This window comes from Populus nigra, chromosome 9 (genome assembly GCF_951802175.1).
Source record: "Populus nigra chromosome 9, ddPopNigr1.1, whole genome shotgun sequence".
NCBI lineage: Eukaryota > Viridiplantae > Streptophyta > Magnoliopsida > Malpighiales > Salicaceae > Populus > Populus nigra.
In genome coordinates, this window is record NC_084860.1 from 4,300,298 (window position 1) to 4,316,396 (window position 16,099).

Below are 16,099 nucleotides of genomic sequence, written 5' to 3' on the forward strand. Positions count from 1 at the left end.
TCTTCGAGCAGTAGAAACTTGGTATGTAACTGACAGCTACAAGTGTTTTGGGCTAATGGATTGTAGTAGCTTATGAATTCGACAACCTAAAAAGGGCTAAAATTGCATGTATTATCTTGTCTCTTGCTAACGGCCCGAGGTGATCAGATTTGAAGCAGACGTGAGCGTAGCGAGCAAGTCTTTATTACACCTATTAATACCGAATTGTTTGTTTTTCAGTTTTAAAAGTATTTTTTAAAAAATATTAATTTTTTTTTCTACTTTAATTTTTTTTTGTTTTTAGATTATTTTGATAGGTTGATGTTAAAAATAATTTTTAAAAAATAAATAAATATTATTTTAAAATATTTCCGAACAAAAAACACTTTAAAAAACAATCGCTACTATATTGTTTTCAACTATGGCCTGGAAACTACCTTTAACGCCATAATAAGCAATCTACACAACCCAGGTCGTGGCTATTTGTGTCATGTTTATTAAACCTAGGTTAACATCCATCAATCCAAAATCTAGTTCGAGTCTAGTTTTATGTCAAACTGGGTTGATAGTTGGCCGGATTAACTTAGTTAATCCGATTAAAACTATATTAAGACCTGGTTTGACATTAAAAAAAAACATAATAGTTTAACTTTAAAAAAGTCTCATGTTATTTTAGGTTTACCATGTCAAACCAAATTGACTCGGGTTTAATTAAATTAATTGTCGCATGTAAGTGGCGTCGCGTCGATCTTCCTGCCAGATTGGGAATATCAAGAATGGTATGGGTGAAAAAGACAAGAAATTTTTGTCCTTTACCAATAGAAAAAAAAAAGAATATGAGTCACCACCTAATATTTTGGTCACTAGGTACCTTAATTGATCTCGGAGTCTGTGTGAACTGTAAAGTGATTGATTGCGTAAAGTAAAGGTACTAGCACCTCTAATATATGTCTTACCTGAGATAAGCTGTATTGTTTATTTGTTTATTTTATGTCTATTGTGTTTGGTATTGTGATAGCTTTTTTGTGGTTATGGTTTGAAAAAAGTTGTTTTATAAAAAGCACTTTTGGTTGAGGCTGGTTTGGTATTTATATATGTTTGGTTAAAATCATGGTTGAAATTAAGGTTGAACAAAAAGTAATTTAATGTGTTTGGTTAAGAATAATTTTTAAATTGAGATTATAAAATAACTAAAAAAGATATATAATAATATTGATGGTTTTTAATTTAAATATTATAGATTTAACTACTGCTATTACGTCATGAAATAAATAATACTTTATATAAATATTTTTTATTGTTTCATTAAACTATCTATAATTCCATCACATACAAAATTCATCCGACAAAGACTATAGTTTTCATGATTTTTTGAACGTACAACAAAATCAGGTAAAATATCATCAAGAACAAAATTGGGATTACGATCAAATTCTGCAAATGCTACGCTATCATGCGATCTCCTTCTAATTTATATAGTGGCATTGAATAATGTTAAACACTAGTTTTTCAAATAAAACACAATTAAAAATAAAAAAAATTAGTTACTATTTACTTTTATGTGTAGTGTGAATTAATTCACTTTGCACAGACGGCATATAAAAGGAGAAGCAGCTTGGAGCTGCTTTCAATTAACCTGCATTTTAAACGCAAAATACACTGGGTTGGTCTATTTATACTTTATACTTTACCAAACAAGTTTTTTCTGTAATTTGCTTCAAAAGCAGAAGTAACCATAGAAACAAACACCCTCGTAAACTAAGGTGATATTATGTTTTCTAACTGTTGGTCTATTTAGGGTTTAAGCAAAGTCTTTCTTGGTAAGGAGGATCTTATTTGGGTAAAACCTAATTATTTTAATGTCAACATAAAAATAAAATAAAATATTTTTTTATTTAATACCAGGAATACGTTTTACGTAAAAGTTCATAATTCTACATATTAAAATAAACAAAATAAAATATTTTCGGTATTTTTCAAAATATAGGCCAAAATCATTTGGATTTTTACAAATTTACTGTAAAATTCATGCAATGTATTGTTTTAAAACATTCCAAAGTATTTTAGATTTTTTTAAAAAAATAATTCTTAAATAATTTTAGGGTTTTTAGCCATTTGCAAAAACCTTCACAGCAGAATCATGTATCATTGAAACCTCCATGAGATAATCGGCTATCGTTTCAGGCAAAAAAGGTAAAGAAGAAGAATTGTTATTGTCTTGGATTCTAAAGAGTTATTTTGTCAAATACAAAGAAGACCCGAAGAAATGAAGAAAAGCATGTAAAAATAGCTTCTACAAAACTAAATTTGAACGCATTTAATAGTGGGGCTCATGCATGATAATTACATTTTGTTTTGTAACCAAACCAGATGAAATCACAGTTAAGTAAAAACGATGCCACAAATGCTGAGCCACCAGATGAGCTCTGAGAGTTAAAACTGTGGTTGAAATTGAAGATGAATAAAAAATAGTTAGATGTGTTTAATTAAGAATACTTTTCAAATTGAGGTTTTATATATATTTATTGATGGTTTTTAATTTAAATATTATAGATTTAACTATTGTTATTACATCATGACATAAATAATACTTTATGTAAAATATTTTTTTATTGTTCCATTAAATTATCTATAATTCCATCACGTATGAAATCCATCTGACAAGGATTATAGTTTCCTTGGTTTCTTAAGCGCGCAACAACATCAGATAAAATATCATTAAGAATAAAATTGAGATTGTGATCAAATTTTGTAAATGGTACGTCATCAAGCGATCTCCTTTTAATTTATGTAGTGTCATTGAATAATGTTAAACACTAGTTCGTCGAATAAAAACACAATTAAAAATAAAAAAATTAATTTTTTTATTTTACTAAGTCGGACCCGATTCGGCCGAACAACACTCTCCACTGTTCCTCTTCTTTTGCCGTAGAGAGTGAATAATTCACTCTTCACGGCATAAAAAAAGAACAATAAAAAATGAAACTCTTCACTGTCAAGACATAGGAGAAGGGGAAAAGTAGCTCTCAACTACTTTTGATAAACCTATAATTTCAACATAAATTATATGTGTCTCACAAATAGTAAATTAAGTTTTAATATTACTAAACATGTTTTTTATACGGTTTGATTCAAGCGCTAAAATTGTCTCAAGCGCTAAAATTGTCGTGTAAACAAACATTTTCTTTATTAAAAGCATCCTAACCTGGCGGTTCTAGGAAACCACTTGAACATGATGGCTCTCCTCTAAATATTAACTTTTTTTATATTTTTAAAAGGAAAAAACTAACCCTTATATATATATATATATATATATATATATATAACCAATGTAAAAAATCCAAAGAGCGCCTAGATGATAATTTTAAAAATTTTGGTTTCAATAGCATTAGAGTAATTACACCGAGCTTGAAAAAAAATGATAAAGAAACCCCTTCCATTCTATGCTAATAACTTTTTTATGGTTTTATGTGAAGGATATTTTATCCCTTTAAAATCAACAACGACTTACAAGTCCCTGTTAAAAGACTACTCTACCCGAAAACTAAAATTTAATATTTTTATTAAAAAAATAAAAAGATAATCTCGCTGTAATAATTTATGATAATCTATATCCACTGCTGCATCGAAAATACCGCGTCTTGTAATTTTTGTTAACTTTCATCTCGAAAGAGAAAAAAAAACTCGGGGAGGGAACAAGTGTCAACTAGTAGACCATCCACCGACGAGGTTATATCACATGTCCTACGCGTGGCATGAACTAGGCCATCGTGTCCTTCGAGCGAACCGCCACCTTCTCTTCTTGCACCATATAACCTGCACAAACGCAACCAAAAGGATCATCACAAGGCAAAAACAAAGAAGATTTCAGTTACCATCCTAACTATGGCAGCCATTATCATTGCCAAAAACGCTATGCTCAATCTCTCAAAAGCATTGATCCCTCAGCCCCCTTCTCTCTTCCCCAAATCCACGCCTAAAGTCTCACGGGTCTGCTTCACTACCTTTGCCTCCAAATATAACGAGGTACAAAAGTTCTTTCAAGAAATTAACCATAATATATATGGGCATGTACTGGATGTTATTCATTGTTGAAATAATTGGTGGTTTTTTGGTTTTCAGGGACGGTATGCAGCGGAGGAGGATGAAGACCGAGCGTCAGGATTTTCTGAGAGAGCGAAAGAAACTGCAAATGAAACAATTGACAGGACCAACGAGCGTGCGGAGAAGGCGAAAGAACGCTCTAAGGAAATGAAAGAGAAGGTAAAAGGAAATGCAGAGGAAATGAAGGAGAAGGCGAAAGGGTATGCACACGAGACAAAGGAGAGTGCCAAAGGCACGGCGCAGTCTGCCGCTGAGAAGGTTAAGGAAGGGACAAACAAGGCAGCGGAGACGGTAGAGAGAACGAAAGAAGGAGCGCAAGATTATGCATATGTTGCAAAAGAGAAGGCTAAAGACGGGACAGAGAGCGTGGCGGATACTGCACGTGATGTGAAAGAGAAGGCAAAAGACTATGCGGGAGTGGCAGGGGAGAAGGCAAAGGACGGGACTCATAAGATAGCTGAGACGGTGGAGAGTGTGGGAGAGAAGGCGAAACAGACAGTGAAGGGAGCATTGGATGCTGCGAAGGAAACTACACAGAAGATTAAAGAGACTGTGGTGGGGAAAGATGATCATCACGATGATGATGATTATAGGAGGGAGAAGATCGATGAAGATGGTGTGAAGTACAAGAGGTGAGCTGCTGCTGGAGAGAATTGATGACGATGTGAAGAAGAAGAAGAAGAAGAAGAAGAAATACCGAGGGAGTGAGGTGTGCTAGAGCATTTGGTTGTGTTCTTGACGGTGATAAAAATAAGTTAGTTTAATTACAATCGTAATTGGGTTTTATGTGGCCCGTAATTTAGTTAATTTTTGCTACTTTGATATTAACAACAGTGTACTGCTCCGACCCAAAAAGGAAAAAAGAAAAAAAGCAATTTGCATCATGTCGAACACAATAATTGTGTACTATTTTACTCCGAGTGAGGATTTCCTCGGTAGGTTGGCTGGGCTATCTACTGCCGCCGAAGGCCTTGTCATTGACCGAGGGGACAGAAGATACCGTTTATAATTATTTGGATTAAAGAGTGGACCACTTTTCAAATACGAAGTTGATGCTATATTATTTATCATTTTGATTTTGATTTTTTAATTATTATTTCTTGTTTTTTAATTGAGTATTTTTATTTAAAATAATTATGAAATTATATATTTTTTAATTTTATTTTTATTTATCAGATTGTGTTTTATTTATTTGAAGTAATTTATAAAATTAGATTTTTTTTTAGTTTTATAATTTGATTCTAATAAATTATTTTATAATTTATTTTTTATATGATATAGCCGAAGGAATTAACTTCCCACATAACTTTTCAGTAAGCTTAAAATACTTTTCAGTGACATTTTATATTTAATTTCTTATCCCATTATTCACTTGTTATGATGCTTGAGGTCGTTATGTTCGGGCCCACGTGTTAGCGTGCAAGTGTGACTGAACGTGGGAGATTATGCTTCCCACCGTTAGCGTGCAAATGTCCTTTTTCTTTTGATTAATGAATCTCGGCTGTGTTGATTTGATAAACACTCGCGTGTTTTTTTATTTCTTTTTAAGCCTTTTGATTCGGTAGCTTCGGCTTCCTGATTTTTTTTGAAGTAGCATTGTAGCATATAGAGAGATGTTGCTTGTGATTTTTTTTAAAATTTTTTTAAATATTATCTGCAACTTGAGAGTTGATAATTTAAAAATATTTTTTATTTGAAAATATATTAAAATAATTTATTATTATTTTTAAAAAATTATTTTTGATATCAGCGCATCAAAATAATCTAAAAATAAAAAAAAATTAATTTGAAGCAAAGAAAAAAATTAAAAAATTCAAATTTTTTCAAAAGCGCTTTTGAAATGTAAAAACAAACAGCGTTTTACGAAACTCAGTTAAAAAAATATATAAAAACTGCTTCACGAAAACTCTGTTTCAAACTCAATTTTTTAATAGGTCCCGCGATATAAAACATAATTTGTACGGTTACTAAACACCTTACTGTATTTTTTCGTACCACAAACATGAAAATAAGTACAAAACAAACACAGCCCATGAAATGTGTTGAGATAATTCAAATTGTGATATTATCTACCATGCATCTCAATAATAACAAACTAGTGCATCAGTACCACCATCCACCAATAATTCTATGCTTAATTAAAAGGAAAATATAGAGGTGTTTGATATCTTTTGACAAAAAAAAAATGCCATGACTAAGATGATGGTCAAATTTTTGCTCAATCCACACATTTTATTTTGGCTAATTTGCAATTTGTTTTTCTTTTGAGCTTTTATATATATATATATATATATATATATATATATATATATATATATATATATTAAGCTCAATATCCTGATCAATCAAGCATAATTGATACAACTTCGACCAAAAACCATACAACTTGCCGAAAGACTTGACAAATCAATTAATTGCACCAATTATTCATCACCTAATAAATCCTTAAAAAGTAATTTTTAGTTAGGGAGAGTATCCAAAGAATTAACTTTGGCGAATAGAAAACACTAGAGCATAACATGACAAGTATTTATTGGTGATGAAACCAAGTGATGAAAAATCTTGGACTATCTCCTTGATTTTAAGCTAGTAAATTTTCCATGGATCGAGGGTGTCAAATCTTGCGGCATATCATGATCAGACTAGCCAGAATTGTTTGGCTTGATCATGTTTGAGCCAGCCAAGACTTCTGGCTCAATGATAGTCTTAGATGTGGTCAAGTTTTTCAATCTTTCAGATACAAAGAATTTCTTGATCATGACTGGTAGTCTCAAGCGTATATATATGAGTTTATCATAACAGTGATTGAATTTTCGAAAACTGTAGGCACAATAATTCTCATACTCGCGATTCAGTTTCTCATGACCTCAGGCACAATGTTCGCCGTAGCCATTGTAGAGCTTGAAACATGTCCCTTGAGGTTTGAAGGACATGCATGGAAGACAAACAAAAACTTGTATAAATATGTAGAGATTCGTAGATGAATACAAGTTGATTTTTCAACTTCATTTTATATATTACTAATATAATTTCTTCTTTTGAGGAGATGAAAGATTTATTACCAATATAATCTCTTCACATTGAGCAGATTGCTATAAAAAGCCAAGAGAAAAAAAAAATCTAATTTCATAATAAGGAATTTTTTTTTGAAAACAAGAATGTAAAGAAAGTATAAAGCAGTAAAGAAAGAAAAGAATTGTTTGGAAAAATATGTGTTGTAGTAGAGCAAAAAATTATAATGAGAGTTGTTTTATCTTTATAGTAATTACTAGTTATTTGACTTGTGTTTCGAGAATAGTTTTTAGAAAAATAATAAATAAATATGAATCAATTTCAAATATGTTTTTTACATCATAAATTCTAATTATAAATCAAAAAATCTATGCGTGCATTTAATTAAATAAATTAAAAATTATTTGTACCAATAAAAAAATAGTGTTAACATGTTTATTCGATTCGCCTATCTACAAATTGAATAATCTTTTTCTAATGCAAAATATATAGGTGTTATTAATTTTTTTATAGCGAGTAAAAAATATAATTGTAAATAAAAAAATATATGCTTACATAGAATAAAATATAGTGAAGATTATATGTATTAATAAAAACATGTAAGATTTCAAGCTTATTTTTAACATAGTAGAAAAATAGGACAATGTTGCAATTGCTAAATTGAAACATGATTTCTTTAGTCTTTGTGTAATAATTTTTCAAACAAAAAAAAATGTAAAGAAAAAATAAAAATAAATTAAAAAGCAAATCACACAAGAACGAAGATAAAAACAAAAAGAATGATATAAATAGATCAAGTGTAGAGTGATAAATAATCAAAATATAAAATATAAAAAATAATATTTTTTTCAAAAAATTGTAAAGAAAAAAAAGGAAAAAATTTAAAAAATAAGATAAAAATAAAATGGTGATAAATAAAACAAGTATAAAATAATAAAAATATCAAGTATAAAGAGAGAGAGAAAATATAAAAAAAACTTGTTTTCTATAAAAACACAACTAGAAAATTTCAGATTTTTCACCAATACGGTACTTGCTACAGTAAAAAATGGAAAAAAAAAATGCTAATTGTGCCATTCTAAAATAAGATATGTATAATTATACTTGATGTCCAAGTAAACTTAGAAAAAAACTAAACTGTATTGAAAAAATACCAAGTAGAAATATAAATCTTATTATAGTTATATATGCTTGATTTGCACAAAAATTAATTAAGTAATATAATTAATTTTTTATATACTAATCTATATTACTTTTCTTGAATTGACATGGATATAAGCTGCACACCAAATGGACTATCAATGAGCTTCGCTCAACGCAAGTTTTTGGATGTGAAATGATGTACACCGGTTTTGTAGCATGGCCAGTGCCATACCTCTCTTCTTCTTCTTTTTTTTTATCAAAAAATTTATTTATAAAAAAATTAAATTTATGATAATAATTATTTTTAAAATTTTTATTATTTAAAAATATATTAAAATAGTATATATTTTATTTTTAAAACTGATTAATTAACTTCTAAATGTATTAAGAAAATTGACTTGTAGCATGTTGGAAATTATGATAATAGTTGTTTTTTAATTTTTTATTATTTAAAAATATATTAAAATAATATATATTTTTATTTTTAAATCTGATTAATCATGTGATATATGCTAAAAAGAAAACCGCACACAATAATATTTTTTTTTCTAAATAGAAAAATAAAATAAAAATCATGTTGTTATATTATTTTAAATTTATTTTTGATATTAATATATCAAAACGATTAAAAAACATAAAAAAATGTATTTGAATAAAAAAAATGTATTTTTTTTAACACATAGATGTACCACAACAACAAATATAACCTTAGTCTCTCATATTGCTTGAAGTCTTAGATTCGTCCTTAAACTCAAAGCTTATCAATTTGTGCCATAAAAAATAATTATTTGAAATTTTTTTATTCGAAATGGAAACACACGAACAGAAAATAATTAATTACATCACTAGGTAATAAGGTAAATTATTATTATAAATATTAAGGTATTACACATGTGACCATAGAAAGTGTCAAATATATATATATATATATATATATATATATATAAAAGGAATCGAAATAGAAACTGAGTTGGGAGTTCCACTCTAATTAAGTCCTAGAAGAAAAGGTTGCACTCTAATTAACACAAGATTATATGGTTGAGTATGGTAAATATCTCGTGTAAAAAATGTCAACTATTAAAACTATGAGATATTTCTCTATGGTTTAAGCTTTTAGGAGGGTACAAGACATTATAATAGAACGAACCAATGAGAGTGTGGACCAATATTAGCTGGGGTTGGTCTTGGGCCTTATGATTTTCCCTTTGTCCAACACTGCATTACTGAATTTACGAAAGCCTAGTAGTAGTTGTGCCCTATCTCTTTGCCGGCCTACACATAGATCAGAAAAAGATCTCTCTCGAATAGTGTTAGGAAATATGGTTAAAATTTTATTTAAAAAATAATAATTTTAATTTATTTTTTAACAATTATTTTATTTTATTTTTATATTATTTTGATGTGGTGATGTTAGGAATTTAAAAAAATAAATAAATAAAAATTATTTTAATACATTTCAAAATAAAAAATACATTAAATCATAATTCCAATCACACTCTCAACCATCCAATAATAAAAAGCACAAAATACAGTGGTTTATTCAACAACTGGACAATAGAGTGGTCAAAAAGCACGTTAAACCTTAAAAGCGATGATGATCATAAAATCATGGACCATTTCTTATGCGAGGGAAAGTTCTTGGCGGTTTAAGGATACATCATGGAGATGTTGGATCATAGTACATGGTGGCTTTATCATCCCTACTACTACAACAACAACTGAACAAGAACAAGAACAAGAACAAGAACAAGCTCTAACTAGTTAGTATTTGTCTTGTCCTGATTGGATAGGGAGCAGTTGTAACCCCTCGAGATATGGTCGTCACCACTCTTTCTGTTCCATGCTCGTTGCACGTGCCACTTCACCAATTCCAGTTCAGACTTCCTTCTATAAGACAAATTAATTAAGCAAATCAAAGCTTACATTGGCAGGGAAGAAGTCCTCCCCACCTTGATATATCAACATGGACCGATCGACGATCTTCAACTCTCTAATTAGCACTCACCTTTTGGTATGTATTAAGAGATTATGGATTTATTTCTTAGGATTTCCCATTCTTTTGTAATTGATCTTGACTCCACTTTATATAGCAAGTGGTTTAATTGATATGGTATGCTGATCCAATGAGATATTTCATGAAATAAAAGGTAGCTTTCTAATAATAATCATATTTAAATTTTTTCTAAAATGACTTTGTTTTGAATAAAAAATTTTAAAAAATTAAAACGATGTTTTTTTAGATAAAAATTAAATAAAATATTATTAAGATTTATTTTATTAAATCTCATTTAAGTTTAATCATGTAGATCAGTTTATTAGTTGATTTTTTAGATTAACTAAATTAAATTAAATTTGATTAACTTTTTAGAACATGTAAATAACAAACTTTGATTGAAGTAAGATTCCAAGTTAGTGAATTAGCGAATCGAATTGTTGGGGGAAGTTTTCATCACAATGATAACAACAACTAATCTTGACCTAAAGAAAATAATAATAATAATAATAATAAAAAAAAGCAAATGAAGGGATAACAATGTCTTTTGAAGTAATAGAGCGTAGAATTGATCAAGAATGGGCATCCAAGTGGAACAGTTGATAGAGTGATGTAAGAGAAAACAAAAAGAAGAACAAACAGGTGAAGGAAATAAAATACTAAAATAAACAATAGAATACCGAAAGATTGTTTTTTTTTTTTGGTTAGAAATATGGAGAGATGGTTATCGTATTAAAGTGGAATGAGAGAAAAAGCAAAAGGTTTGTAAAAAAAACAAAAGTAGTCAAAAAAGCAGAGAGAGAGAGAGAGAGAGAGAGGGAGAGAGCCGCTGATCAACTCCGACACCCCCACCTCCCCATATTCATGATCAGGCGAAGCCACCATCTTTGGCCGCGCCCGCCGTTTCTCCACTTACCACTGGTCCATCTCCTAACATACTATACACTACAGACAATCTCTTTGTAGCTGATACAGTTAGATCTCTCTTATGTTAGTGACCATAAATTTTGCGCGTGTGACTTGAGGTTATTGTTTGGAGGATTAATGTTTTATGTCTAGGATACTTCAGGTCCGATGAGGCAGTAAAACTGGGGGTTTAATTTTGATGCCATGTAAACAAATCTGTCTTGGTTTGTGAGAGATGGGACTAAACCTAAACAGATGGTATTATATATATATAGCTTGATGTTTCTTGATGGTCATTACTGGATATATATACTCTTAGCAGAATCATTTTCTTGAAATCTCTCTATAGTCTGAGTTCCAGATTGAGACTTCTCCTTTGGGGGCTTTGTCTTAGTCGACACCCGTGCACTCGTTTCTGTTTCTCACATAAAAAGCAGGTGATCTTTCTATGCATCTTATTTAGAGAAAGAGAGGGTGTTGAAAATCCTGGAGGATTTGAGTGGGGTTTGGTAGATGTTGAGCTCTTGATTTCAAATCTAGTGTGACTTCTTCAATATTTATTACTGTCGTGGAGGGAGGGAGGGAGACTATGGTTGTCTATGGATAGCAGATACGCATGCACAAGGTAAGTACAATCGCCGTGATTTTGCACCGTGTAACATTAGATTCTCAGAAGCCAAAAGCAGACACGTTCAGTTTACTGACTTCTCTATATCTGAAGAAAAACCAACCTTCTCCACATTCTTGTCTCAAAACCTGCATGCACCGACAAAGCCAAAATAACCCAATTCATCTCTCTAACATAATATATTTTAGCGAGATAACCAATAAAACAGAAAAGATTGGATTTTTAGAGTGATACGAGGAGAGATGCAGGGAGGAAGTGAAGATGTGAAGCCAAATCAAGAGAGAAGATTGAAATCGACACAAGGAGATGATCAGCAGCAACATCAGCCGCAGCAGCCTCAAAAATGCCCTCGCTGCGAGTCTCTGAATACCAAGTTTTGTTATTACAACAATTACAACCTTTCTCAGCCTCGGTTCTTTTGCAAGACTTGTAGAAGGTATTGGACTCTTGGCGGTACCCTGAGGAATGTTCCTGTAGGAGGTGGTTGTCGCAAAGGAAAGCGAGCAAAAACATCATCTTCTAGTTCTGGCGAGAACTCGCGGTTGCAGCAACAGCTACCGCAACAACCACATCTTTTGCAGCATAATTTTGCAACCCCACAAAATATCCTAGCCACTAATAATTCAGGTAATCTTTCAAGTCCTGCGTTGAGGAACAAAGAATCAGGGAATTTGGTTTCACCTCCTCCTGGGATGTCTACAATGGGATCTTATTTTCCTGGTGGTGGATTCTTGACATCTTTAGAAGCAATTCAGTCATTGAATAACAACCAGCCACCAATACAGTCTTTCCCTCTTCAGCCTCTAAATCAACCTGTCAATCTTGGTGGTGTTTTAGGAGAGACTTCAAATTTGGGTCTTTTGCATGGTTTCAACGCCGTTCCTGCTTTTGGGTCCCAAAATCAACAGCAAAGCCAATTCTACCATGTGGGTTATAGAGATACTAGGAGTATTGAACATTCTTTTTACCCACATAATCAAGAGAGCTTGATTCAATCAAGCAGGCCTGCCACCTCTTCTCATCAGCAGCAAAATTGGCATCATGGTTTTATGAGCAATAGTAGCCCCACTGTCTCTGATACTGCTTTGTGGAGTACAAGCACCAGCACCACCATAGGGCACACTAACAGTAACATCAATCCCACTGCTGGCTCCTCTCCCTTGAATCCAGATCAATGGAAACATGATTTGCCTGGATATGGACCACCATCATGATGTCTATAGCTTCTTTATCCATTCTTGTAGCTCCCTATCAAGACTCCATAGAAACAGGCAGCATGAGTCTCAAGGCATTAGTAATTCTTTGCTTTTTGTAAACATGAACACCAATGAGTTTCTTTTCCTTGTTTCCCTTTACATTGGCAAAATGATATCTATATATATCATTATAATGTGTGGACGACAGAATATTATTGTGACATGGTGTAAATGGAAGGGTATGCTTTTATGCTTATATTATTGTGAATTTCTGCATTGAGTTAGGTTGTTTGGAACTTCTGATTAAAGATACATAGTAATATGTTTGTAACAGCTTTTGATTTCTCATTTTCTTCTTGAGCGATTGGTTTCAATTTCCAACTTCCATTTAAAAGTGCGAGCTTCCTTTCGGCTAAGAGGGTTGATGTGGTTAAGTATTGATTTAAAATTTGGAGGTGGTATTTAAAAAAAACCTATTGAATTTATTCAAATACATCAATCCAGTATAAACATCAATTTAAAGGAAGGCTAGCGATTTTAAAATCGGTGAAGGATTGTTCAACGAAAGATTTAATCTTAATTCATATACAAACTCATTTAAATATACATTTATTATCAAATGAAAAAAATAATAATTTATACTAGATTAGGGTTATCGTGAGACTTTATATTAAAATTCAAACGAGATGAGAGACATAAAAAAAATAGGTAAGACTAGATATTTAATTTGTGTTTCACCGTATATCTCGAATAAAATTTTTTTTAATCAGCAAAGAAATATATATATATATATATATATATATATATATATATATGGAAAATATATAAAAAATAAAGTTGAATGATTAAAATAAAATGTAAAATAATAAATTTTAAAAAGGATAAAAAGGACCTGAGATAATTGAGGTTAATCTCTCAAATCCACAAATCAAGTCATGAACCCTGTTAAATTTAACAATTTTTTATTTTTAAAATTATTTTTCATTTAATTATATGTGACCTAGATTCAACTAGATGCATAAGGCTATTTTTATTTTTTTCTTAAAAGAAGTAGGGGTGATGAGTGGGACTAAAATAAAAAATAGCCCTATTTTTTTTTAATTTTGATAACAAAAGGAGGGTTTTTTTAAGTCAAATAAAAAAAACAATGAAATGATTTTTTTTCTTAATTTTAAGGGGTTTAAATACATCAAACTAATTTCTAAAAAAAAAAAAACAGGCCATACACAAAATTAAATAATATTATTTAGAAAACATCATAAAAATTATGTTTTTCTTATGAAGAAAGCCAACAAAAAAATTCATTAAAAAGAAAAAATTAAACGATGAAATTGAAAGGGAAAAAACTAAAAGAATAAAAAACAAATCAATAAAAAAAAAGGCCCATGACGCGTGCTTAACTTAGGTGGCCAAGGCGCTCTCGGGCTTAAAAAAGCACAGGAGCCTGGGCTGTAATTGACTTAATTTTTTTTTAAGAGGCGGAGGACTTATTATACGCTTCTATTTTTTTTATAAAAAAAATAATAAGTAGATGACACGTCGCATGTTCCACTCCAGATTTTGGTCACCATTGTTACCGGAAAATCAAGTGATATTTTTCTTATTCTATAAATTTATTTTTAACTCAAAATATCTAAAAACATACATTGGATACCTTAATAAGCATATCCATGACCTCAAAAACTCGTCTAAAAACCTGAAATCAACCCAAAACCATAAATATTTTGGAACTCGGATCTATTTTTTAAGTGATTTGAAGGTGAAAAAACATCCAAGCGAAGCTTTCCTTATCAAATGAAACCCATCAATAATAAAATCGATCATGTTGGTGGCCGATGTCAGAGTTAACAATGATTTTCTCTCTTTACCGCCAAGATTTAATGAGTTTCTCTTTGCTTTCTCAGATAAAAAACTGAAAGATAAGAAAAACAAAGTTTTCAACCAAAATCAGTTTTTTTAACCTAAAAATTGGAAGGATCCAATTTTTATAATTAATAAAATATAAGGACTAAATTGAATATTTTACCAAAAGGTTCGAAAGCACTACCCATCTCTTCCGTGTCCTTTGTCTTTTAATTTTACGATTCTTTAACAATTTTAGTTAAATTAGCTATCAATTAGGTTTTTTAAAAAGAGCAAAAGCACAATGAATCCATAGTCCCATAAACACGTGTCTGTCTTTTAGAAGTAGTGGGAGCTGATGTCTTTGTTGAAGTTGCTAGACAAGACAGTTTATTCTCGTGCATGTGGCGACTGACGATATAGGATGCTTTAATCGGAATGCCTTTAACTCTCTCTCTCTCTCCATGGAGCACCGCTCTCTCTCTCTCTCTCTCCCTCTCCCTCTGACCAGTCAACCACCATTGTCAATTTTTCATAAAACCATGCATTGCATAGTTATATCTTCCAAAAAATAAAAAATAAAGGTCAAGCAAAAACCTATAGAGTTAATTTGACGATTCATCATTACGGACAATGTCATCATTAGCCTTTTGGTCATGTTTCATAAGTATTTGTGTTTTTTCTGTTCATAAATATATTCCAAAAAAAATAAATTCGAACAAGTCGAGGGACACAGTTACATGATTTAGACAGCAGGGATTTTATATGCACATCATGTTTGTTTTAATTGCATGATGACAATATATATATATATTTTTTTAATAATAACCGAGGTTATTTTATTAATTGCTAGGAATTAAAGATACATGATCTCAGTCCATGACACAGAATATTGGACATATAATAGGAAGATTATTGAAAATGTGATAGATATTGTTTTTAAAATATTTTTTGATTTAGAAGTTTATTTAAATAATATTTTTTTTAATATTAATACATCAAAATGATAGAAAAAACATTAAAAATATTAATTTGATGCTAAAAAAATTAAATTTTTTTAAAATCATGATTGGACCACAATTCCAAATAATTTTATAGTCTAGTAAACAAAATCTAGAAAGATAGAATGGGATGATTTTATAATAGTCGAGGTTAATTCTTAGAAATTAAAGATACATGGACCTATAAGTTCTTGACAAAGAATATTGGACATATAAGAAAATATTTAAAAATATATTAAAATAATATATATATTTTTTTAACACCAACATATTAAAATAATAAATTTTAATACAC

At 30.5% G+C, this 16,099-nt stretch overlaps 2 protein-coding genes and 1 long non-coding RNA gene across 3 annotated transcripts; 2 read left to right on the forward strand and 1 right to left on the reverse strand.

Annotated features, from left to right (window-relative positions):
• Positions 1–3,338: 3,338 nt before the first annotated feature.
• LOC133703266 (uncharacterized) lies at positions 3,339–4,886 on the reverse strand. The gene is made up of 2 exons (XR_009843861.1): positions 4,781–4,886; positions 3,339–3,795 (listed from the first exon to the last, which is right to left on the reverse strand). It is a non-coding gene; the product is annotated as an uncharacterized LOC133703266 (long non-coding RNA).
• On the forward strand, positions 3,796–5,127 carry LOC133703265 (uncharacterized protein ECU03_1610-like). Its single transcript, XM_062127728.1, has 2 exons — positions 3,796–4,005; positions 4,102–5,127. The coding sequence occupies exons 1-2, from the start codon at positions 3,865–3,867 to the stop codon at positions 4,717–4,719; spliced, it is 759 nt and encodes a 252-aa protein (XP_061983712.1). The 5' UTR covers positions 3,796–3,864; the 3' UTR covers positions 4,720–5,127.
• A 5,854-nt stretch (positions 5,128–10,981) lies between these two features.
• On the forward strand, positions 10,982–13,217 carry LOC133703101 (dof zinc finger protein DOF5.4-like). Its single transcript, XM_062127526.1, has one exon. The coding sequence runs from the start codon at positions 12,008–12,010 to the stop codon at positions 12,977–12,979; it is 972 nt and encodes a 323-aa protein (XP_061983510.1). The 5' UTR covers positions 10,982–12,007; the 3' UTR covers positions 12,980–13,217.
• Positions 13,218–16,099: the final 2,882 nt, after the last annotated feature.